At 37.8% G+C, this 27,124-nt stretch overlaps 1 protein-coding gene across 1 annotated transcript in view; it reads right to left on the bottom strand.

Annotated features, from left to right (window-relative positions):
• LRRC2 (leucine rich repeat containing 2) overlaps positions 1–24,011 on the bottom strand; it is a 59,516-nt gene extending 35,505 nt beyond the window's left edge. Inside the window, exons 1-3 of the mRNA XM_062019020.1 lie at positions 23,887–24,011; positions 12,189–12,399; positions 2,574–2,730 (exon numbers count right to left, since the gene is read on the bottom strand). Coding sequence (XP_061875004.1) covers positions 2,574–2,730; positions 12,189–12,399; positions 23,887–24,011 — 493 coding nt within the window. The remainder of the gene's footprint in view (positions 1–2,573; positions 2,731–12,188; positions 12,400–23,886) is intronic.
• Between the last annotated feature and the right edge of the window lie 3,113 nt (positions 24,012–27,124).

The raw sequence follows: 27,124 nt of genomic DNA, 5'->3' as shown, positions 1-27,124 counted from the left end.
TTTCTCCAGATATTTTAGCCCAGAGACTGCTACTGCAGCAATCATCTGCTGTACTCTCACATATTTAAAGCGCTCTTGTGAGAATCAAAATTAGTCCAAACACTCACCAGTTTAGCTTCTGCTGAATGAGTTGTTGATCTAAACTTGGCTTCAATTCTGTCTGAAGATTAAAGACTCAACAGTATGCATGTCACTGCCAACTTCAACCATCTGTCATTACTCTCAAGTATGTCTTAGCTGTGATATTTACCTACTTGCTGTTGTTTTGTAAACAGAACACAGAATGATGAATACCTTAGCACTTAACCTTTCCAAAGACCTTACCTTCTGGTTTAGCAACCAGTCCGTACTCCTTCCTTAGAGCCCTCGAACCATACTCACACTAATTATTTTCCTTCTGATAATTTATCAGGTAGATGATTAAAGTATGAAATATTTCATTTGGATGCAGCATCAGAAACCTTCAAAATATCCAAGTCTTTTCATAATAATTTCAAATTAAAATAATGAACATTTCCACTAGATATTAATATTTGTGTCTGTGCATGTGTAGCACATGAAATAACACCATAGCCATTTGCAAGCATATCACCTTACATATCAACAAAGAGAACATTAAACAAACTGAGATAAAAACTTCTCTGTAACTTACGCCATAACAGCACATGCAGCTACATTGCATTACAACACAGGAAACTCACTAAGACTGAAAATTATTTGGTAGTTTTAGGAAAAAAAAAAAAAAGTTCACATTTCTGGAGTGGATTTTTTTGTATTATTCATTTTTAAACTACGTCAAAGAACCTGTGTCTTTGTATGTGTTAGGATTACTGCTGGTATGTACAATTATTATATAAATATTGTCTACAGCTAACCAAATTCTTTAATTTGTTTATGTCGTTTCTCAAAAGGAGAGGCTTAAATTCAAGTTTCTCCACATAAGTGTTTAGCACAGTCATGACTGCTCTCATTTAACAAAGTTTTAAAAATAAATTTCTCAACAAGAGTTTGCTGTTAAGAGAAAGATACAGAGTGCTATAACACTGAATCTAAAGTGAGGCTTACAGCAAACACTTTCCCAATATTCATTGGCCCTTCCAGTCAGACAATTGCATTAAAAAGCAGCAACCAAACCATTGAAAGGAACAAAGCAAGATCTTGGGTATAAGCAGAAGGAATGAGCATGTTGGAGAAAAAGTGAGTAAACGAAAATAATATGAAAGCTATTGACCAGATATCATATCATTTAAACATAACTGAAAGAACAATAATTGTTCCTAAAAGCATTTGAAACTGTCGTCTTTATTTCCCAAGAAAGGTCTGGTATGACCTCTATATTACCCTCTACAGAGGACCAGAATGATTCTGGCTTAGGCAGAATGATCTCCTTTTGTGTCTTTGTTCTAGGTTCAGACTCTGTTAGCACTCAGAATCATTCTTGGGAATCATTTTCATTAACAATACACACTATTACAAGAAAGAAAAACCTCCTTAGCCTTTACCTGCCTCTATCATTAATCAGCAGCCCCTTATAACCTCATGTTTAATGGTTTAGGGCAGCAGTAGCCTCTGGAAGGGAACTGTCATTTCTCCTTTCTTCCAGACCACCTAGTAGAAAATGTTTGTCTATTAAACACACTGACCCATCTGAGTTCCATAAAGTGCTGACAAAACGGCATTATTATTACTGCTTGTGTGTCTTTTATGATTTATTAGTGTATTTTATTGTCAGATTGAAACTATAAAATATACCCCAATGTCAGTAGGAAATTTTCTGTGTAAAATACAATGTTAGTAAATAAATCAAGAGCATTAGTGTAACTCTACTAATAGAGTACAAAAGGAGCAGAAAAAAAATAGAAAAACCTAGCACTGATTTCTGTGTTTTGAGATGCTCTCACCTTGTTTTTCTTAGTTAAATCTTTAATTACATAGGTGGAGGTTGTAGTCTTGTCGGGTTTTTTTTTAAAGTTATGAGCTCTTAGTACACATAAGGAGTACCAATCATGAGGAAATCTTAGGACTGTTGCATTCAAAAACAAAGACTGAGGCATTAGTACAGCTGGGTGTATGGATTGAACTACAGAGTTATGGCGGACCTGCTTTTTCAGCTCTCAGAAATACCACCAGTTACAGCACTACTCTTTCTTCTAAGAGTAGTAAATCCCTGTCAAACCAATACAGTCTTTCAAACAAGGTTTTTGTATTGTAGGACCAGAAAACACAGGAGGGACAAAAAATAAAACTGTTGTTATTAGATGGATAAAAATAACAGAGAACAAAGTACGTAAGCATTAATAATTTTTGTCTCTAAAAACTCTGATATCATGTTGAATATACAGCTTTATAAAATAGGGGTCATTTTTGAACTCATTATAAAATTCAAAAGTTGGATTTTATTCAACATTATACTTTTTATTCCTTTTTACTACAATCTTGTTTTTCAATTAATCTTATTTCAGATTTACAGTTCTCTAATACTTCTGTTTTTCTTAATGTTCATTTCCCTGCAATGTACTTAAACAACATAAATAGCATTGCACAAATAGCTGAGTTATCTTGAAACAATTTACCAATTTCAGCTGGGAGATGGTTGATTTGATTTTTTGACAACTCCAGTACTCTCAGATCTTGAAATAATGCAATGTAGGCTGGAATTATTTGTATCAACGTGTTGTACACATGCCATTCTTTTAGATATGTCTGTTCTTTCAGAGATTCTGGGAAATCCTGTAAATGAAATAAGGACATATAAATACAAAGCATCAAGTTAGAATTTTGCTCTACCATGTTTCTAAACAGGGGGGAAAAAGAATTCCACTTCCAAACTTCAACACTTTGCCTTAATTATCTTGATATAGAACAGCAGTTTGCCAAATCCTCATAGGAGCTGTTTGCTTTTGAAGAGCATTGCAGCTGTCTGTTACCACATATTCATTTTTTAACTGCAAATGTAATCATTTTGCTCCAAAACTGAAACCTATCTGAAATACTCAACTTGTTTAGTGTCTCCCGTATTATCTCGTTTTTCCAGCTGGAGGAGTTTTTTGAAAACTCATTTCAGTGCTTTAATTCACACATCAAGATGTAGTAAAATGCAACACAGAGCAGAAGAATGGGTGTATGGAGAACATCTAAATATTGCTTGGCACCAAAAAAAAGAAAAAAAAAAAAAGAAGGGAAAGGAAAAAATGTGACTACATTCTTAATATCTGCCAGAAACATTTCAGATAAGATACATGTCAGCTTTGAAAGTAACTTAACTTCTTAAGTTATTTCAGCAATGTTTGAAATTTTTTACGAGATTTCTTTAGGAAGAATAAGAATACACGATTTTTAAATCAGTCCACAATTGCAATTAATTATTGTTTTAGTCATGCAGAATCTTTTATATCAATAATTCTAGTATCATTCTAAATACACACCAAACAATTTTGCTTCTGAGTAGTTTCCAGGTTATTCTATTCATCAAAAATTTCCAATATATAATAGTTACTGAAACTAAAAGTTTTAAAGCCTTAAATTCTTACAAAATTTGCTTTAGCTAATTGCTATTCAGTTCAATGCATTGCTAACATTTGGAATAAATAACCTGGATGAACTGCTATCACTAACTTTGCTCCATAAAAACAGATGTAAGAGTTTCAGCCTTGAATAATTTCCAAATTTATTTCCTGTGTGTGAAGAATGTGACACAGTAGAAATTAGTGGTTTTTATACAGAGGACATTTCCCACTTTTTTCTTTTTTTCCTTCTAGGTATCACAGATCCCCCAAGACTTTAACGAGAGTCATATATTTTAATTATATTTTATTAATTCTGAACTTATGAACTAGGAATAGTGCTACTTAACTCAGCTAAATAAAACATCTAATTGTAATTAAAAGGTATAGTAGACTGTTGATCATAAGCTGTTTTTTTGTTGTTTTGGTTCTTTTCAAATTTACACATGCAAACACTTAGCTTGTGTATGTGATTCTGCCTTGCTACCTGCTCTTCCGTATTTTATGTGGATTGTTTCACTCCTTGCTTCATTTTCCCATTAGGTGTACGTTGCATTGTAATCTATCTTACGTATTTGTCAGTTTATGGCAGTTAAAAATTAAAATGCCTGAAGTGCCTCAGGGCTGGTAATGACAAATCTCTCCATCTTTCTGGAGTAGGTTTCCACTCCACCATCTTCAGTATGGCATGAATTTTATTATATAAAATAATAAATACCAACTGCAAATTCAAATAGTATTGTCTTCTCAATCTGTACAGAATTAAAAATGCAGCACATAGGATACAACATTTAGCTGAACTGTCATAGTTGTCACCATAGGAAATAACTGTGATTCACAGAGAAAGTAGATACAGAGTAGTCATATTGAAGAGAAAAAGATGTCTGGGTAATGTACAACATTTGCCACACTGTGTCTTCACAGACCAGGATTTCTTTTGTCTTTCTATTGACCTATTGGGGTTTTGTGCTTTTTACTGTCACAACAGACCACCTCCAACTCCTCAACTGACAGATATAGCAGGGAGCAAAATGTAATGCTTGTCCCTGTGAAGCCAACAGCCTTGGTCTTGTCCCAGACTGAACAGAGTATTCCACAAACTTCTTGGTATATTGAAAACTGTGCACCAAGATTTCTTGTGCAGCAGCTGATGTAAATAAAGACATGAATTCCAAAGAATGGAAGGAGGTTCCACTCTTTAACCAATTTCCCTGAATTAGGTTTTTTGTCTTGAGATCATTTCTATCTCATAACTATATTTAAAATTTGCAAATAAAAGTTTAAAAATACTTTGCTATATTTTTTTAGTGTTCTCCATCTTACAATATATTTGTGTTTCTAAAGCATAAATTGACATGATGTTTTACTTCACTTACAAACTAGATAGAATAGGAACCAAAATTTGCACAAGCTTTACTTTTGTTTCACTCTTTGATTCCTTTGTGTTCTTTTGTAATCTGCTGTTGCCACACTAAAGCTGGCAGCCTGCTGATAAATTGCTCCACGAAGACTGACACTTGGAGGATGGCCAGTCTTCTGCCTTTAACAGCAAAACAATACCTCAAACTCTTTTGATTTTGGGGACAGAGAAAAAATAAGCATTAAAAGGAAATAAATCACAAACCTACAACCATAAGTCATTACACAATGGCTAATGAGGAGACAATTTACCTACTAGACATGAGCTCAAACTAAAACTATGATCAAAGTGCTGAGAAGTTTAAATTTTATTTCTTTTCCAGCTCTGTAGTTTTCTCTCTCATTGGCCAAATCAAAACCTTGGATCAAAATCTCGCTCATCTTTGAAACAGTTTGGAGCTAGATCCAAAAGTAGTATATCTCACCTATATTAATTGACTGGATCAGAAATTTTATACTTGGGGGGAGTGGGGAGGAGAGAGGGGGAGCAAGGAGCCATGTAATCTCAGAATTTAAATAAGCACAAGAGGTATTTTTTTTCTGTCCATATAAAGCAGAATTCTGCATGACTATTTGTGGCAAATAGATACCTCACTGTCACTAACAGTTGTGAATAACAAATGGAAATCCTCTGTTCTTTGTAAAGATACACAGTATGTTAGATGATAAAACTGGGAGAAGATATACAAATGTAGTTGTTCACTGCCTTTTTCTGCAATTAATTTTTATGGAAGAAGGCTATGATTTACAAGCAAAGGATTTCACCATAATTCATTCATTTACCTGTGCACATTGTACGTTTTACATTTTGTTTTGAATATCCAGATCTTCTGCTTAGGTATACCAGTACAACCAATAACAGGACAGCTCTGTATTTGAGTGAACTTTGTTAATATTCATATCACAAATTCAAAACTATTTTTTTTAACTATTTTCTGAAAATCATTTTTAATTCACTGATCCACTAGAGAATAAAATTTCATTAGTTAGACCAGAAAGTAAACACTCAGAGGGGACAAACAGTTAAAATTAATTCATTGAAAAATTCATATGAATATTCATGACATTATTTTGCCATAATTTTCATTCTGCTCTAATAGTAGTACTATATCTCTGAAGAACTAATTTAATTCCATAGATACAGGTTTACATGTACAAAAGATCTCAATTAAGTATTTCATCAACTCTTTACCATTCTCTCCTAGGCAACTGATTCAAACACACTATTTGAGACTCCAAAGTCCTTATATAGCCTTTTTTCATGATGGCTTCACCTGGAAAATTGTCAGGTAAATAAAAAGATTTTTCTGAAGCATATCTTAGGAACCTCAAATTACTTGTGGCACTGTACACCATTCTCTTACTTTCAAGTCCAAAGGGCTCTGCAAACACCAGAGGATTGATGAGACTTGTGGCTGGTGCAATATGTTGTGTTCAGCCCATTTCTTAAAAAGATGAGAGAAAAGCCTGTTTATTTCAATCACAATGTCAGATCATCACAGAATCTCAAGGGCTGGAAGGGATCTTGAAAGGTTGTCTATTCCAATCCCCCTCCCAGAGCAGGACGCCTAGAACAGGTCACACAGGAACTCATCTATTAGAGTTTTAATAGATTTCTTCCCATTTAACCCTCCGGCCTGTCCAGGTCTTGTTGAATGGCAGCACAGCCTTCTGATGTGTCAGCCACTCCCCTCAGTTTAGTATCATCAGCAAACTCATTGACAATGCCCTTTGTTCCCTCATTAGGGTCATTAATGAATATATTGAACAGTAGTGGTTCCAACACTGACCCCTGAGGAACTTCCTTTGTTATTATAAGACCTTTTATTTCGTAAATACAAAGATTAATTAATTACTGTTCCCACATAGTAGAAATGCACCACACAAGGATGTAGATAATTGAGTCATAAATATTTGGTGGACATGTACAAGAGAAGACAAGGAAAAAGATAAAACTCTCTCATTGCTGCAGTTATCCATCACTGTCAATAGCCAGAAGCTAAATGATGGAGCCAGTTGGAATAAACTCAAGGGTGTTGAGGGAGCTGGCAAAGTGCTTGCCAAGCCACTTTCTGTCATCTACCAGCAATTCTGACTCACTGGAAAGGTCCTAGTAAACTGGAGGATGGCAAATAAGACACCCATCTACAAGAACGGCTGGAAGGAAGATTCTGGGAACTATAGATCTGTCAACCTGACCTCAGTGCTGGGAAGGTTATGGAGCAGATCATCCTGAACACTATCCTGAGGCACATACAGGATAACCAAGGGTTTATGACGAGCAGGTCGGTTAGACCAATCTGATCTCCTTCTATGAAAACATGACCCACTTAGATGATGAGGGAAAAGCTGTGAATGTGGTTTTCCTGGACTTTAGTGTCAAAGACTGAGGTCTTTGACATAATCTCCCACAGCTCCTGGAGAAGCTGTCTGCCCACAGCTTAGATGGACCTACTCTGAGATGGGTGGAAAATGGGCTGGATGGCCAGGACTAGAGATTGGTGGTGAATGGAGTGAAACCCAGCTGGTGGCCAGTCACCAGTGGTGTTCCCCAGGGCTGTGTTACCCTCTTCTGCTTAACATCTTTATTAATGATCTGGATGAAGTGATTGAGTGCACCTTCAGTAAGTTTGCTGATGACACCAAACTGAGTGGGAGTATTGAACTGCTTGAGGGACCTGGACAGGCTAGAGCAATGGGCAGAGGCCAATTGCATCAGGTTCAACAAGGCCAAATGCTGGGTTCTACACTTGGGCCACAACAACCACATGCATGACTTGGGACAGAGTGGCTGGAGAGATGTCCAGCAGAAAAAAAAGGGAAGGTGTGGATTGACATCCAGCTGAATATGAACCAGCAGCGTGCCCAGGTGGACAAGAAGGACAATGACTTGGCTTGTATCAGAAACATTGTGACCAGTAAGGCCAAGGAGGTGACTGTGCCCCTGTACTGAGTGCTGATGAGGCCACACCTCAAATACTGTGTTCTGTTCTGGGCCCCTCACTACAGGAAGGACATTGAGGTGCTGGAGCATGCCCAGAGATAGGTAAGAGTCTGGAGAACAAGCCTGCTGAGGAGCAGCTGAGAGAGCTGGGGATTTTTGGCCTGGAGAAGATGCGGCTGAGAGGAGACATGATCACTTCCTACAACTACCTGATGGGGAGTTGTAGTGAGGTGAGAACCAATCTCTTCTCTCTAGTAATTAATGATAGTACAGGAGAAAATTAGTTTAAGTTCTACCAGGAGAGATTTAGATTGGGCATCAGGAAAAACATTTTCATTGAGAGGGTTATTAAGCATTGAAACGGGCTGCCTAGAGGGGTGATGGAGTCACTATATGTAGAGATATTCTGAAGACACATAGATGAGGTGCTGAGGGATATGGTTTAGTTTAGTGATGGGCCTGGCAGTGTGAGGTTAGTGGCTAGACTGGATGGTCTTAAAGGTTTTTTTTCTACCATAATGATTCTCTGATTGTGATTCTGAGATCTGACATAATTTTCTAAAGAGCACTATCCATATAACTTTCAAAAGAATTGTCCTAGTAATACCAGTATATGACAGAGTGTTTTACGAAAGAAAAACATTTCTAACCTCATACTCAAAAATGCAGAATCAGTGAGACAAATGCCTCATGTTGTACAGATAAAGAGCATGAAAAAATAACAGATTTGTAACAGGTTACATCTTTACCTTTTAGGCAGCCTGGGCACTGACTAGTGGCCAACACAGGCCCCAATTCTAATAGACTGCAATACTGCAAATAACACAATTAGTTGATTTGTGGACTTAGCTCGTTTACTGCAGAAATGTCCAGTTAGAACCCTCACATAGAGACTGTAGGAAGGATGTGGTAAAGTCACTTGCTTTGACCTTGAAAAAGGTCAGAGAACTGGCACAACCCTGAAGCAAGCCTAGTTCTCAAAATTAAATCTGTAAGTCATACCAGCAACCTACTCATATTTTGCTATCAACTGCCTAAAGAATATATTACTGCTTCATTGATGAAAGGAAAGAGGAAATATAATAAAAATACTTATCAGCTAAAAGCAGATATGATAGAAGATTCAGCACCTAGCTCCGAAATGGACACTTTGCAGGGCTGCACTGTTACCTACTGCAAACAATAAGTGGCCAGCCAAGCTGGTTATGTGTCTGTAGAACTGCACAGTCAATCCCAGCTCTGACTTCATCTAGTTCCATAGTGTAAAGCACTTAACTTTGCAAATTTTAACTGTTCAAATTTTCAGCTATGTAAATTTTCAACTCTGCAAATTTTCAACTCATAGACACATCTGGGATCTGAGACTGTTTATCCTAGAGAAATGAAAGCTCAGGGGAGACCTTATCACTCTCTACAACTACCTGGAAATTGTAGCAAGGCAAGGGTTGGTCTGCTCTCTCTAGTAACAAGTGATAGAACAAGAGGAAATGGCCTTAAGTTGCACCAGGGGAGGTTCAGGCTGGGTATGAGGAGGAATTTCTTTACTGAAAGGGTTACTAGACATTGGAACAGGCTGCCCAGGGAGGTAGTGGAGTCACCACACCTGGAAGTGTTTAAGAGACAGCTGGATGTTGCACTTAAGGAAATGGTTGTGGTAGTGGTTGATAGGGCTGGGACAAAAGAAGGATTCAACGACGTTAAAAGTCTCTTCGAGTTGAAATTATTCTATGATTCTATGATTTGTCTGCAAAGCACATGACAAAAACTAAACCATAATAAATAAGATATTTGCCAGATATACAACACACAGGTTTCTCTGAGGAAACTGTCACATGTCCACAGATTTTTTCACCTGAAAATGGCCAGCCTGTGCAGCTATCTTGTTGAAACAGGAAGCCTGCTTTAACCAGGCTAAAGCTGGACAGCAAGGCACAGTGGTTGTGTGATATGACCACAGTGAGCACATGACAGGGAGACATAGTCAAAGTGCATGATGGTTAGATCAGGACTGTATTAGTCAAGATGATATAATGTACATAACAGGACTGTGATGTCACTTAAACGTGGTCTGTTAGCACACTAAATTGAGATTAAAAACTCTGGAAAAAGAGCAAATTTTGTATATTTGATTTTGCTTTGTACTGTAAAGCCTTATTTGTGGTGACAAAGCAAAACATTAGCTGTTTGGTAAAAGAAAATAAGTAATGGAATTAGTCATGTAGCTCTCTCATCCCTGATGTACTGAAAGTATTTTCAGTTGCTACTATATCAGCATCTGAGAAGCTGTAATACCTCTTTTTTTACAACATGAGACAGTATGCAGCCTAAGACTACACAGCTTTAATATCATTTTTAATATCCAAGATTCTTGAAAGGTGACAGCTCTCCAGCAGGCATTTCTGCCACATGAATGTTGGCATCAATTGAAGAAATAATCTGATGACAATTATTGGATAAGAACCAGAGTTTTCAATTATCCAGAAACCTCATGTATTTTGGTTTTTATTCAGCAAAGAACTAAAGCCGGGAGGGGGAAAAAAAAAAAAAAAAAAAAAAAAAGCAGTAAAAGGAAATACCTTCATCAATGGGGCAGGGTCTAGTTGGAGGCCTGTATCTGGTGAAGTCCCTGAGGGATTGATGTTGGGACCAGTACTGTTCAATCTATTCATTAACGACCTTGATGAGGGAACAGAGGGCACTGTCAGCAAGTTTGTTGAGGATACTAAACTGGGGGGAGTGGCTGACACACCAGAAGGCTGTGCTGCCATTCAGTAAGACCCGGAGAGGCTGGAGACTTGGGCAGGGAGAAATCTAATGAAATTCAATAAAGGCAAGTGTAGAGTCTTGCATCTGGGAAAGAATAACCTCATGTAACAGCACAGGTTGGGGAATGAAAGAGAGTAGTGTAAGGGAAACAGACCCGGGAGTGCTGATGGGCAGCAAGATGAGCATGAGCCAGCGATGTGCCCTCATGGCCAACAAGGCCAATGGCATCCAGGGATGTATTAGAAGGGCTGTGGTTCTCCTCCCCCTCTACTCTGTCCTCGTGAGACCATATCTGGAATATTGTGTCCAGTTCTGGGGCCCTCTGTTCAAGAAGGACAGGGAGCTGCTGGAGAGAGTTCAGTGCAGGGCCTTAAAGGTGATGAACTTCTACCTTATGATGAAAGGTTGAGGGAGCTGGGGCTCTTTAGGTTGGAGAAGAGGAGACTGAGGGGTGATCTCATTGATGTTTACAAATATGTAAAGGGTGGGTGTCAGGAGGATGGAGTCAGGCTCTTATCAATGATGTCCAATGATAGGACAAGGGGCAACAAATATAAGCTAGAACATAAGAGGTTCCAAAGAAGCACAGTTTCTTCACTGTGAGGACAGGGCACTGAAACAGGCTGCCCAGATGGATTGTCAACTCTAATTCTCTGAAGACATTCCAAACACATGTGGACAAGTCCCTGTGTGACTTGCTCTAGGAGGTCTTACTCTGGCAGGGGGATTGGACTAGATGATTTTTTAAGGTCCCTTCCAACACTTAACATTCTGTGATTCATATCCAAGACCAAATCTCAGACAAAGTTATATTTGAGTTCAACAGAAATAATTATTTTAATAAAATTTAACAATTTTATTGATTTTTTAACTTGCTTTTTAAATGGAAATCTCAAAAATATAATTCAAAATTCTAAACTACACAAAAGTAAAAAATCTACTTTATCTTTCTTATTAATAAAGTATATTCAAAATAAATTCCAATCAAATATTTAATAAGTCTAGAAAAGTTACAGACCAATTTTAGTCTCTCATTTGCTGAAGCTCAAAACAGCATTAATTCAGAGCTTTTGTCCAAACTGTTATTTTCCATCAAACATAACTGCAAGTAATGCAGCAAGACCATTGTGGATTGATGCTAATATTAGTTTTGATTTTAACAGAATTTCATAAAAATACTATCAAACCATCAGAGCAAGAAGACATATCTCTGAGTTGTAGAAGACATCAACAAGCCAAGAAAGCTGAATATTGTTTTCATCTCTTTACACCCATTGGGAAAATTCAGAGAAAAACACATTGCAATATGATTGCTTGTAACAAAATTTTTGAAGGTTCAGTTACATTTATCAGTAGGGAATTTTAAGTTAGCATATTTTAAAACTAGTTCAGGATAAGACAGAAAATACCTTTTTTCATTTTTTGTACTGTGAAAAGTATCAATTTCATACACACTGGCAAAAAAAAAAAAAAAAAAAGTTTGAGGAGACTGAAAGTTACAGTGCTAAGTTACTCAAACTCTTTAACAACAGAAACATATTATCTGTTGTACCTACCATCCACTGCTCTCCAGAAAGCTGGAAAATAAATTTGTTTCTTTCCTTATGTGCTTCACGTGACAAAGTATGTCTCTTCTGGGACTGAAGAGTCTTTCCAAAAGTGTCCAAGATCTTCTGGTCTGTGTCTACAAAGCCATTCTTGAGGTATTTTGATTGAGGAATGCCTTTCTTTCGGCACTCCAGTATGAAATTCCATTCCTGCTTTATTCTGAAATAGTGTCAAAAAGAGTTTCTGTAATCCAGTTGAAACAATATGTCAAATAAATCTTAAAGCTTGGTTTTTGTTTGCACAAGCACTTAAAACATGACTGTGTTCTTAATGTATTGGCCATTATAAAAAAAATTTTTAAAAAGTCATTTCTGGAGTCATGCTTAGATTTCCTAGACTTACATATAGATTTCAGATTAGCAGGTTTTCTTTTACTTACCACAAAACAGTGAAATCGGGAAATAACAGAAAACTAGAGACTGAGTACACTGCCACACAAAAAAGAATGAGTTCTGTCCTTCCTTTCAATAGGGTTGGAAATAGATCCTCACAGAACAAAATGTGTAAACAAAACCAAAGATCTGGTGATATATGCAAAAGTTTTTAATTGGAAAGAAGTATTTTTAGAAAATAAAAAATATTCCCTTTTCCCTGTCCTTTCTTGTATAATTATCTGTTTTCATTTTTTACACATTATCTTCCAATATCATCTTATAAAGTGGAAGGCCAAAGTTATCATACACCAACTAATTTCAGATTCTATTTCATTGTAACTTCAGGCTCACCTCCAGGGCAAACTTTTACACATATAACTTCAGGTGTAAATTCAATCTGATATAATTAAACATTGCCAAAAGTGCGTGCTTTAATTTAAGGAAGATTTATTTTAGTGTAGTCAATTAAAGAATAGGTTGAGTAACTGAAGCAAGCTTTCCTCATAAAAAATAAGACTCTGCAAGCCTCTTGTATCATAAATCTTATATGCACTTCATATGCTTGATTCTTGTGCTACATGAGATTCATTTACATGATCTTCACCTACTGGCAATAATTTTAAGATAAAGACTTGAAGAAAATTAACAGGTGAAGAAGGGAAAAAAGTTCAGGATATTGCGCCCCTTAAAGTAAAATCTCGTGTGTCCCAGAAAGAGAATCACATGCAAGTTTTTAAAGTTCAAAACCTGTACACATATTTGCAGTTAAGCATGAGATTTTCTCTCAAATGAAAAGATATTTTTAAAATGGCACTTGAAACAGTGTCTAACTTTATGTCACTTACAAGAAAACAGTTACAAAGATACAAGAAACATCTCCCAAATTTGGTAAAAATAAGTTATTCTATTACACTTATAGAAGAGATAGAGATATGAGACAGAGTACATTTATGGGAATATGATAGTATAAATTAAAAGTCATATTTGGCTCAGTGCTGTCAAAATAAATCTTCAAGGATCAAAACTGCATGTTTAAATAGGAAAGATATTACTGAGATAGCTGTAAACTGACCAGAACAAATTGTGCCACTTACTGAAATCTATGGGGATGTTGGAGACACTTGAAAACATAGAGCATAGCAACAGCAGGAGACCTCAGCTATCAGCATACATACAGGACATTGACACACCATAGACAATATACACTTTTGGAAACTACATATGACTGTCAGAGCAGCTAGATTGAGAGACCATAAGAGGACTTGATTTAGTTTCACGGAGCAGCACACAATACATGAGTCATCAAAACACTACAGAAAGCCCTTTATGTAATAATGACTGCAATGTATTCCCATGAAACATTTTTATGAAAAGTTCTTCTGCAAATGAATAACAAAAGGATTTCCAGCATATCAGAAGCAGAAAGCCTCTCAAAAAGATAGTGGGAGCAATAATTTATCAAGGTACAAAAGAAGAAGCAAACAAATACTTAAAGAAGTGATCAAAAGCTGCAGAAAAGTTTCTCATTCTTGGCTTCAGTTTTCATTAGAGAGATCAGTATGTTCTTTACAAGTAGGTATCTGGAGAACTTTCTGATATTTAAAGTCTGAATAGAGGAGACTTGAGAATAAAAAGAAATGTATTTGAAGTCAATCTCCCAGCTTCCCTCAGTGTCCAGTCACAGACTGCTTCAGATCACAGTGAGTTGTATTAAGCAAATGAAGTAGGAAGAAAATAACCGGACAGTTAGGAAACACGTCCAGCAACACCTTCAGCTCAGAGAGTCCCTAGGTACTGAAGCTGCTAGTACAGTCAAGGAAAATTCCACCACCAACTCACAACATCTGAAAGCCTTTTCTGAAGCTATTTCAAAGACAAGGCAGACACAACTTCTTAGCCCATTTTGTGATCATTCAACGTGCTGCGTCTGATACCTGTGATTACAGACAAAAGACACTCAAATACCTGATTGCACTAGGCAGCTCTAACAAAGGGTATCCCTTCCAGATGCAGTCTAGAAGCACTCAAATGACATAATTTTCCACATCAGAAGACATGAAAGTTGGAACACCTCTTATAGGTGCTTTGACACATGACTCAATTAAATTTTTAGTGTTGATGTTGTTTACCCAGTTATTTGAACCCCTGAGACCACCAACAAAACAAAGGGGAGGCAACATCATAACAAGAGATTACTAGGAAAAGCTGGAAGACAACACTTTCATATGCCATAAGAAAAATACATAGACCCAAACCACCTACTCATCTTTTTGCAAAACTCATCTCCCAGTAAACATAGCTATTTTTTTAATAAAATATTATTGTGCAAGGTGGGTGAGAAGTGAGCAGGGAAGAAAAATAGTCAATTGAATCCCCAAAAAAAAGATAACAACAAAAAGATCTGAACCATCAAAAGGCAGGAACTGAAAAGGAACAAAATCTGACATTCTTTTTCCTAAAATCTCCTAAATAATTCTAGCTTGCTTTCTACTGTTGTACTGTAGTTTCTCACATCCTCCTCCAGTCCCACACATGCAGATTTTCTATCCTTATCTGAAGCTTAATTCTGTGTTACTGCCCTCTCATTTCCATGGAATTCCTTAATTTGCTACCAAAGCAATACATATTTTGACTCAGTGCATAATTGAATGCACTGAAAAAGCTTGCCTCCAAGATTTTTTTTTATCCATTGTTGTCACTCATGAACATAAAGGAGCTGACTTGTTCCTCACAGTAAAAGTTGTGAGAACGTTAGAAACTTAACAAATAGGAGGAAGTCTAACTCTCAACAAAGAGTAAGGCACTAAGATGCTCTACTGCATTCTGTCATATAGAACACAGGAACACAAGACCAAAGGGCTTAGATCTAAAGGAATCAGAGGGCTCAGACCAAGGACTATATAAAATGGCAAGAAAGGAACTGTGTCAAAGATGAAAGATTAAACCAACCACTGTCATTGTACATATATACAAAATATAAATCTCAGGAGGTTTTGACACATTATTAGTTAAATAAAAAAACTTAGTTAACAAAAAACAGTTAACTAAATCAGTAAGTAAGATATTTACCTCAGAAGGAAGATCAGCATAAAAAATTAAAATGTGCCAGGAATTCAACATGCATATCAGGCACTGATGTGGAAATACTGTACCAAATTTCTTCTTTACTCATATACTAAATAATGGCAACATGCTCTGTTAAACATTCAAAGAATATCTGCTTATAGTCACCAGGCTAAATACTATGTACAAGTATATTTCAAACAGATGGAAAGTGAATTAATAAAGGAGCAACAAGCATGCATACTTTTGTACAGTACATCTCAAAATGAAAAAAAAAAAAGTTATATCCCAAGGGCAGAAGGTCTGACAATCTACAACATTCTCTTGTATCACTGAGGTACGTGCAAACCAAATTAATCAATGTGAGCTTTCCTGTCCTGGAGGTATGACTTAAATCGAGCCAGTATGTACCATTAGGCAAAGATGTGGGATAGCCACACAGCCAAGCACACACAGTCCAGGAGGTTCCTACAGACTGTTGACAACAACTTCCTGTCAGAGGTGATTGAGGAACCAATGAGGAGGGGGAGGCTGCTGGACCTGGTACTGACAAATAAGAAGGGCCTGGTTGGGGATGTGAAGGTTGGAGGCAACCTCAGCTGCAGCAACCACGGGATGGTAGAGTTTAAGATCTTGTGTGGAAGAGGCAAGACACAAAGCAAGACTGTGACCCTGGATTTCAGGCAACTTTGGCTTCTTCAAAGATCTACTTGGACAGATCTCATGGGGTATGATTCTAGAAGACAGAAGTACCAATGAGAGCTGCTCAGTCTTCAAGCACCACTTCTCCTAAGCCAGGATCAATGTGTCCCAATGTGCAAGAAAGGAGGAAAAGGAGGTAGGAGGCCTCCATGGATGAGCAAGGATCTGCTGGGACAACTCAGGCAGAAAGCAGCCATGGTGGAAACGGGGGCTGACTTCTTGGGAAGAATATAGGAACATTGCCAAGGTGCAACTAGGAAGGCTGGAGCTCTTCTAGAATAAAATTTAGCCAGGGATGTTAAGGACAGTAATAAGGTATTTTTGAAGTACATCAGCAAGAGAAGGATGGCAAGGGGGAATGTGGGCCCTCTGATAAAAACTGAGGGTGCCCTGGTGACCAAGGATATAGAGAAGGTCAAAATACTGAATGTCTTCTTTGCTTCAATCCTTACAGACAAGGCCGGCCCTTGGGAAGCTCAGTCCACCAAGGATAGTAGGATGGCCTGCACAGCAGAGGACTTGTCCTAAGTGGAAGAGGAAGAGGTTAAAGACTTGTTGGCCAAGCTTAAAGCTTGTAAGTCAATGGGTCCTGATGGGATGCATCATAGAGTGCTGAGAGAGTTGATTGCTAAGCCTCTCTCACAGAATTGAGTTGGAGGCCTGTGGCCAGTGGAGTTCCACAGGGATCAATACTGGGGCCAGTCTTGTTGATGAGGGGACAGAGTGTACTCTCAGCATCTTGGCTGATGACACCAAACTGGGAGGACTGGCTGATTCCCCGGAAGGCTGTGCTGCCATTCAGCAGGATCTTAACCAGCTTGAGAGTTGAGCAGAGAGGAAACTCACGAGGTTCAACAAGGACAAGTGCAGAGTCTTGCATCTGGGAAGGAACAACCCCATGCACCAGTACAGGCTGGGGGGTCGAACAGCTGGAGAGCAGCTGTGCAGAGAGACACCTGGGAATCCTGATTGGTAATAAACTAAATATGAGCCAGCAATGTGCCCTCGTGGCCAAGAAGGCCAATGGTATCCTGGGATGCATCAAGAAGAGTGTGGCCAGAAGGTCAAGGGAGGTTCTGCTCCCCCTCTACTCTGCCCTGGTGAGACCTCATCTGGAGTCCTGTGTCCAGTTCTGGGCTCCTCAGCTCAAGAGGGACAGGGAAGTGCTAGAGAGAGTCCAGCACAGGGCCACCAAGATCATCAAGGGACTGGAACATCTTTCATATGAGGAAAGACCATGGGAGCTGGGGCTGTTTAGTCTGGAGAAGAGGAGACTGAGGAGAGATCTTATTAATGTTTACAAATATCTAAATGGTAGGTGCCAGGAGGTTGAGGTATCCCTTTTTTTTGATGGTATCTAGCAACAGGACAAGGGGAAATGGGATGAAGCTGGAATACAAAAAGTTCCACTTAAATATAAGAAAAAACTATTTTACTATGAGGGTGCCGGAGCAGTGGCGCAGGCTGCCCAGGGAGGATGTAGAGTCTCCTTCCTTAGAGATCTTCAAGACCCTCCTGGACATGTTCCTATGAGACCTGATCTAGGTGAACCTGCTTCCTGCAGGAGGGTTGGACTAGATGATCGCTAAAGGTCCTTCCAACCCCCACCATTCTATGATTCTATGATTATAAAGCTGTAATTTGCAGGTTACAGTTGAGGTCAAAACAAAAGAGTCTATCTAGCTACATAGCTGTCACTCATTTCTGACATTCTCAAAAAAATGAGATAATGGTAGTTCTTAAAGGATCTTTTCAAAAATAAAGACCATTTTAGGTTTTCCTTTAGTGGTAATCCTCAAATAGAATCACTATTGTGTTTGTTGTATGTGGACAGTATTGTATGAGTCTTCAGGAAAAAATGTCTAAACCAGTGTGGCAAACAGGAAAAAAACCTACAAGACCAAAAAACATAAAAAACACCACAAGCAAAACCATCCTTTAAATGCGCTAATACTTTTAGAAAAATGAAATTTCTGTTTGGCACTTTAAATGCTCTCGATATTCCAGGAATACATTTTGGCATATGACAAAAAAATTAGTTGGTTATAAAATCACAGCCTTCCTGAAGTTAATATCTTTTTACCACTATTCAACAACAAAATATTTTTGTATTCCTCTAGAGCTTCATCAAACAGTTGCAGTCAGAGTATAGAAATTACTAAAATTTTCAATATTAAAAAACAGGAGTTTTGTCAAGTCAAGTCTAATTTAGGCAGGAGTACATACACAAAAAACATATTTCCATACATAGCACCCAGATGAGATCTAAGATTCTAATTCAGATAACTACTACAGTATTTCCTCTTCAGTCATGAAAATCACTCAAATACATATTTTTTTAAAAAGCTGATTGCCTGATGCTTATGTTTGCCAAAAAAAAAGTTATGTTTCATACTTTTATATTTGCAACACAAAAGCACACCTGCCACTAAAGCAGACTGTAAATGGTGCAGAGGAAAGGTTAATTCTGGCAAGCTATTTCCCAAAACCTTGCTGTTTTTCTGTAAGCATTCAGGACTATAGACATGAACTAGGATCATCAGGGAAATGGAATATGCAAGTATTTCCATTTTGGTTAGTGATGAACTTCTTTTCAGGTAATCATTCCCCAAACATTGCTTCATTATTGGAGTGCATCTGCAGTAAAGAGATTTAACAATATATAATTACTTTTTTTTATTAGAAATATTTGCTTTTGAGAATATATGAGCACCTTGTGTGGCACTTTGGATTCTCCAACAAGATCACAAATCTAATCAACCTGATACAAAGAATTACCATAGAATAAATTCAATGATTAGACCCTTCAAAGGAGCTTGGAAAATAAGAATTTTGAAGTAGTAAGGATTTCAGAACCATACCAGTAAATGAGGAGTAGCTTGATTTCTTTGAATGGTTCTTCCTTCTGCAGTTGCCCATTGCTCAATGTCTAATTAAGAGATTTTGAGGAAAAGCTATGTTTATTAGGTAAAGAAATTAAGTTTCATTAGATGATACTTTTCCTGTAAATTTTGCTAGAAAAAACAACCAGGAGACTACATGCTGATACCAATGTAGCACTGCTAGAATCACTAGTCGTGGAATTTAAGAGCAGTACAATTAAATTGGAGCTCAGCCCAGGCCAATATTCCTGATGGACAAGTAACTTTTACTTGAAATCCAATTGGACTGATTTTATTTCAGTCCCTCTGCCAGACATTTCCATGAATCCCAAAGGATTGTGGCTGAACAGCAGCTTTTGTCTTTCAGCTCATTTGTGTGTATTATTCTGGACGAAAGGTCTGTGTGTCCAAGTGCGTAAGAAAAAAAGCAAATTACTAAATGACTAGTAGTACTGCAGATCTACTCCCAACTTGTTGCCTATAATTTATGTTTGGGGCTAAGGATTCAGAGCTTGTGTTTTAGTCTTACTTAGAAAAATGTATGAATTTGGTATTGAGTGGGAGAATAAAGATAAACATCACAAAATCTTACTTACGGTACAAATAGAGTTATAACAATGAAGTTTGTCAGAGAGATAAAGACAAATCTATTTTATTAAGCACATAACCTCTCAGGGAAAAAGTCACCATCTGCCTGCAAATTGAAAGTTTTCTCTGGACTTTTGGCATTTAGGAAGTCTATAGCTCAAAAAAGTAATGCATGCACTTTTAGCTAACCAGACCTTCAGAGGAAATTTTTTTGAGAAGAGACATACTGGAAGAGAATGGCTGAACAAACTGTTATCTTTTCTGCATATTTGATAGGTGGACAGAGGAGTCTGTGCGATATCAAAACAAAGATTTAGATATTTCATCTGGATAAACAGATCTCATTTTGCCTCACCTGAATGCTTAATTTGTCAGTCCTTCAATTTCTACCTTACCCATTTTTCACAGAGAAGACAAATATTTTGCAAAAATGCAAATGTGGGGAGAAAAAAACCCACAAAAATACACCACATCTGTAAGCTTCCACACTCCTTCGCTTTCCAAAATGACAAGTAGAAAGGAAAAATTTATGAGGAAAATCATGATACCAAGTTTGCTTGACAGTATTCAGCATTTCAGAGTACAATATAGGTTTGTTGCCCATTACCAGACTCTAGAAGATTAGATATAAAGCAGTACTATAAACACTTTTTTTTTCCATAATATGGACTTTCATAAACATGTAGATTACCACAGAATACTGTACATTTCTCATAACAGTTCACATTTCATATCCTATGGGAGATCTACCATGGATTTGTCTGATGGGATGAAAAATATAAAGCAAAACGAAGCTACACCAGCACAATACTGTACTGTTCATTGTCTTTTAAACTCAGTCACTGGGTTATATGTACCCTGCAGAAGTAGGATTTTCTTAAACTGCCATACTTCCACAGCCCTACAAAACCAAAGGAAAAGCAGAGGACTGAATTAACTCTACCCAAAGTAATCTGATACCTATATCTCAGAGAGCCAAACATGCCCCTCTTACAATATTCTCAATAGACAGTTCTCCAGAATCAGATTTCTCTGGCCAGCTGCTTAAACATCTGTTCTAGACCTCTGAATTCCTAAAATCTTTACAGAATTTCAACATTAATGCAAATATAGTTCAGGCTTTGCATTTATATGTGAGGCTTTTCTCTTAGAAAATCCTCAATCAAAAAAGCGCAATATCTTATATGTGACTTCATGATGAACTAAATCACTTTGCCTCAAGGCAAGTGAAGTTCCCTAGAGGTTAATTGGAGTACTTACTCAAATAATACTTACTAAATTCAACTGCATATTTTCAGGTCATTTTACATAGTAACACATCTGATAGGACTAGCACAATCTCTAGGACATCAGTGAGAAAAACTGGATTTTAAAAAAAAAGAAAAAAAACCAAACACCAATAAAACCCACAAAAAATCCCACAAGTAAAGCAGTCTGAGTGGGCCAGATTCCAAACTCATTTGTTACACAAGTATATTTGCAGAGAAACTATATTAATTTCAGCTCTACTTGGGAATTCACTCTGGCTGTTAGCAAAAGTAAATACCTAGAATCTTAAATACTGAAATGCAGTCCCCAATTCAGGAAATAGCCTTCTCTGAGTGTCTCTTTGGAGTTATCATTTTAGGTCACAATCCTTTCCAAAATACTTTCTTACTGTGACTTGGGAGTTAAGTACTAGCATTGATTTCAGTGGAGAGTGGTAAAATTCTAATCTCTGGGTAGAATTACAGGAGGTGGTCACACACAGAACTCCCTAAAATAATGAAATATGTTTCTATAGGGAAACATTTTTTCTACTAAGCATTTAATAATTATATTTACAATTTTAACCATACTTTTGAGTGAAAAACAAGCAAAATTTGTCCTATTTTTGGCCCTACCTTTGTAAGCACTGAAAAGCATCTGAGAAATAGCCTGTGATCTTACCTTTATGACCTAAAGGCTAGTAGTCACTGGACACCTCATAAAACAAAGAGAATTTTTTTTAACTGAATTTTGAATTTGTTACCAATAATTTTATAACTTTGATCATCATTCTTTCACCTTTATCCATTCTATGAAGCCTGCATCATAAGCTGAATATGAGCTTTGCCATTCATTCCAATGGGTGAAATAGCGATCACTTGCATTGGAAACAAAGTCTGATGTATTTCATCTTTTTGTTACAGGAACTATAAAAGAAGTACGACTAACTGAAAAGCAATCTGATTGCTTGAAAACAAGACAAAGCACTGTATGTAAATTGCTAGCTAAAGGAAAGAAACAAAATCAAACAAAATCTTTTGTGAATTCCAAGAGTGCACTTGGAACCTTTTTCTTTGCATCATCTCTCAAATCCCCCTTCTCCAGTTGGTGTAGGAAGTTAACAGAATTACTATGGACCTCATTAGTAGAAAAGAGAAGAACATGTTGTCAAGCTCCATTCTTTCACCTGAAGGGGTGGATACAGACAAATAACCACAGCAGAAAAAGCAGGTAGAATGTATTGGTTTTATGGAAAACACACAGAGTAAGAAATGAGATTTAACGTATGCTACTGACAAATAATATGGGAGCTTAAATTGGTTACCTCAGAGTACAGAGGGTTACCCTCTTTCCCTCTTCTATTTTGAAATTCCCCATACCTGTAACTAGTGAACTCAGAAGTTGTCTTCTGCACCACAAAAAACAAAAAAACCAAACAAAATATGGTAGAGGGATGTTGAAATTTAGGCTCACAGTGGTATTGACCTTTCATCTATTCTGAAGATGACTGCATACACAGTTAGAAGCTATGGATGAGAATTCCTAATCATCATATTCTTTTTATGAGCAAGGCTGCAGTGGCACCTCAAGAGTCACTTACTGATGTAGACAGCAGTAGAGAGCCCTCTGCTTTATCTACATTAGAATTGCACAAAGCCACTTCTTAATTTAGCATCTGGGACAGAAACAAGGTTTGATTGTGTTTCATCCCAAATCCTTTCACTTTTCCACCATAAGGGTAACGCTCATAACAGCAAACATTGTATATCACTCAGTTCACACCAAAAAGAAAGCTTATCCTTGCTATATAATTTTTCATTTTTTCTTTTTTTTGTTGTTGTTGTTATGGTTATGGATTTTGGTTCAGGCTTTGAGTAGAGAGGAAAGAACTGTGACTTCAAGACTGTGACTATGGACATTTTGAAGATAGTGATCTTGCAGAAAGGGCAGTCAGGCTTTGTTTTATCCTTGTCTCTTAGTCCAGCTGCTCTTTTGTTAGTGTGGCTAAGCTGGCAGTGAGAATGAGTAGGGTTCTTCCAAGATGGCCAAAACACCATAAAAAGGTTTAATGCAATGATGCCCTTTAACAAGGGCACCGTTTAATATTGTGCATTTTATTTTTGCAGCAGAAAGTGCAATGTTTCCTACATTGCAACATAGTATAATATTTGCTGTCTCTAATGGAAATTAACATAAAGATACTAAAATACTGTTTTTAAAAAACATTAATTAAATATAGTGATAACAATAACGTGATTAGTGGGTTTAAGTATGTATGTAAGAGAGCATCAAGGCTCTCTTTAATACTTGAACACAAAAAAAATTCTCAGATAATTCTTTCACCTGTCATATCTTTCCTATTCAGAAGAAATTGTATGTGTACATTTATTTCTTTCTTTCATTCTGTCAAATCAACAAAAAAGTATTAAAGTATTTCTTATTACTGAGTTTCATGAGCATGTTTTCATCAATTCCATAATAAATTTAAGCCACGCTTTTATTTAGAATATAAACAATAGAATGGTACAAATGGTGTCATTTTATTCTTCAAATTAGATCTACACAGTAGCCAATAAAATACCTCATTAGTAAATCACAACCTACGTAGGGAAGAGGAGGGACAATTAAATACAAGCACAGTTTGTGCTTCATTTCTCTTACAATCATCTGAGGAAAGAAGGAGAGAAATCATTTAAATCATACTCCTTCAAAAAAAATGAATAATCTGAAATGTTAGTGGATAATAATAATAGATTCAGTTAAAATGAACAACAGAAAAGTTGGCTTACTTCTCCAATGAGCTTTTTTCTAATCTTTCTTTCTCTTTCCTCTGACGTTCTTTGTTCTTCTTAACACGAGTTTCCCACAGTCCTCTTATGAGAGAAAAGTCAAATATTATCACCTGATGCCCCATATTGTCAATATTAAATTTCTCCTGCAAGAATAAGACATCATGAACACTTCAGGAAAAGTATAATGGGAAAAATAAGGAATTAAATTATCAAATGTTGTTAAAATTGATTCCTGATACCCCTGATTCCCCTAAGGTGTTGTGCTGAAATTAATCACAGAAATGATTTGATTGGGGAAGAGTCTTTAAAGATCACATAGTTTCAACCTGTCTGCCATGGGCGAGAATGCTTTCCACTAGACCATGTTTCTCAAAGCCCTATCCAACTTGAGACAGCCACAACCTCTCTGGGCAACCTCACCACCCTCATAGGGAAGAACTTCTTCCTGTTATCTAATCTAAATCTGCACTCTTTCAGTTTGAAGCCATTACTTCTTGTCTTGTCAGTACATGCCCATGTAAAAAGTTCATCTTGGTTTCCTTGTAGGCCCCCTAAGGTATTAGAAGGCCACTCTAAGGTCTCCCCAAAGACTTCTCCAGGCTGCAAAACCTCAGCTCTCAGTCTGAATCCACAGGAGAGGTGCTCCAGCTTGGTCCCTTGGATTCACTCCAGTAGGTCTGTGACCTTCTTACATTGGGCTCCAAAAAGAGTACTCCAGATGGGATTCTCATGACTGAGTAGAGGAGAATCACTAAGCTTGGTATTTCTTTTGATGCAGCCTAAAAGAGAGCTGTCTTTCTGGAGTGAAAGTGCAATCTAGAACATAACTTACTTCTACGCAAAATCTATGGCAACAGCTAAATGTTGCTCTTATTTTCATCTGTTGTAACTAATATTAAGACCTGAACTCATAAAGAATTTATTTATTGAAAATCATGCAAAAGCACTTTGCACTTCATCTTGGATTCTTGTGCGTTGATCTTTATGTGTCCAAGCTATTTCGTGGAATTTAGGAAATTCCAGTGTTTGCAAGGGCAAGTCCTTATCTGTGAAAGGCCTTGAAATCTCAACTGTGTAACATGCACTGGAAACTTAGCTATGGTAGAAATAAGGTAAAGGGTTTGCGAACCCTTTGAAGGCTTTTAATGGTCCCCATTTACTAATATGTGTACAATCACATTTCAAAAATCAAAGACTCAGTATCGAAAAGGGCAGGAAGGATGACCCAGGAAGCTACAGGCTGGTCAGCCTCACCTCCATCCCTAGAAGGGTGATGGAACAACTCATCCTGAATGTCAGCACTAAACATATAAAAGAAAAGATGGTTGTCAAGGGAGTCAACATGGATTCACCAAGGGGAAATCCTGTTTGACCAACCTGATAGCCTTCTATAACTGACTGGCTAGATGAGGGGAGAGCAGTGGATGTCATCTACCTTAACTTCAGCAAAGCTTTTGACACTGTCTCCCATAACATCCTCATCATAAAGCTCAGGCAGTGTGGCTTGGATGAGTGGACAGTGAGGTGGATCAAGAGCTGGCTGAATGACAGAGCCCAGAAGGTGGTGATAAATGGTACAGAATCGAGTTGTAGGCCTGTGGCCAGTGGAGCTCCACAGGGATTCGACCTGGAACCAGTCTTGTTCAACATCTTCATCAACCACCTGGATGAGGGGACAGAGTGTACCCTCAGCAAATTGGCTGATGACATCAAACTGGGAGGACTGGCTGATTCCCCAGAAGGCTGTGCTGCCATTCAGTGAGATTTCAGCTGGCTTGAAAGTTAGGCAGAGAGATTCAACAAGGACAAGTGCACAGTCCTGCATCTGGGGAGGAACAATCCCATGCACCAGTCCAGGCTGGTAATTGACTTGTTGGGGAGCAGCTCTGCAGAGAGAGACCTGGGAGTCCTGATTGATAATAAATTAACCATGAACCAATAATGTGCGTTTGTGGCCAAGAAGGCCAATGGCATCCTGAGGTGCATCAAGAAGAGTGTGGCCAGTAGGTCAAGGGAGATTTTTCTCCCTCATTCAAGGAAAGGCTGAGGGAACTGGGGCTGTTTAGTCTAGAAAAGAGGAGACTGAGGGGGGAATCTCATTAATATTTACAGATATCTAAGTGGTGAGTGTCAGGAGGTTGAGGTATCCCTTTTTTTTGATGGTATCTAGCAACAGGACAAGAGGTAATAAGATGAAGCTGGAATACAAAAAGTTCTACTTAAATATAAGAAAAAAACTATTTTACTGTGAGGGTGACAGAGCAGTGTCACAGGCTGCCCAGGGAGGATGTAGAGTCTCCTTCCTTGGAGGTCTTCAGGACCCTTCTGGACATGTTCCTATGTGACCTGATCTTGGTGGACCTGCTTCTGCAGGTGGGGTGATTTAGATGATCTCTAAAGATCCTTTCCAACCCCTACTATTCTGTGATTCTGTGATTCAGTATTAATGCACTAGGTCTTGCACCATTTAGAACTGAGATGGACTGGAACTTACCTCACCAAATTTTCTATACTCAGTTAAATCGACAGAAAATTCTTGCTGGAACTCCTCCTGAAGTCTGTGACAAAGCTCTCATTTCCTTCAACACTGTAATACACAACTGTCATGATTTGACATGATAACCTTTTCTGGTAAGGGGGAAGGGGCTGTAAAGATGGCTCCAGTAAGAACTTGCTTGAAATTCTCCCCAGCTCTGAACCAGACCCAATTCTGGGGCTGAGCCAATTAGATGCCTCCATGATCACTTTTTAAGAAGAAGTCAGAAGAGGAGACTTCTTCTTGTTTCTTCCTTCTTCTGTCCCTTCTTCTTTTCTGGCTGGTGGTGGTGCAAGGAGTGCGAAAAGTGAGAGAAACAACCATATGGACTCCAAGGTCAGTGAGGAAAGAGAGGAGGTAGAGGTATTAGTAGCAATGAGCAGAACCCAGGAAGAAAAGAGGGATGGGGGAGGGTGATCCTAAAGTGCTGGTTGCAATTTTCTCATCATCCTACTCCCTTTTTTGTTTTCATTCTGTTCTGACTCTTGTAGGTCGTAGAATAAACTTTCCTACTTCCCTCTCTAAGTCGACTACTGGAGTCTGTTTTGCTCAGAACCATATTTGGTAGTGAGCCCTCCCCACCCTTGTCTTAATCCATAGCAACCTTGGTTATCTTTTTTCCTCTCATTTCGCTGGGGCCTCCACCATCCTAACAAGAGTGGGGGTGAACGGGATGCAGAGAGCAAGAGACTGTCGTGG

This window comes from Colius striatus, chromosome Z, assembly GCF_028858725.1.
Source record: "Colius striatus isolate bColStr4 chromosome Z, bColStr4.1.hap1, whole genome shotgun sequence".
NCBI classification, from domain to species: Eukaryota; Metazoa; Chordata; class Aves; order Coliiformes; family Coliidae; genus Colius; species Colius striatus.
Note: the sequence above shows the minus strand (reverse complement) of the source record. Positions and strands in the feature narration are given on the sequence as shown.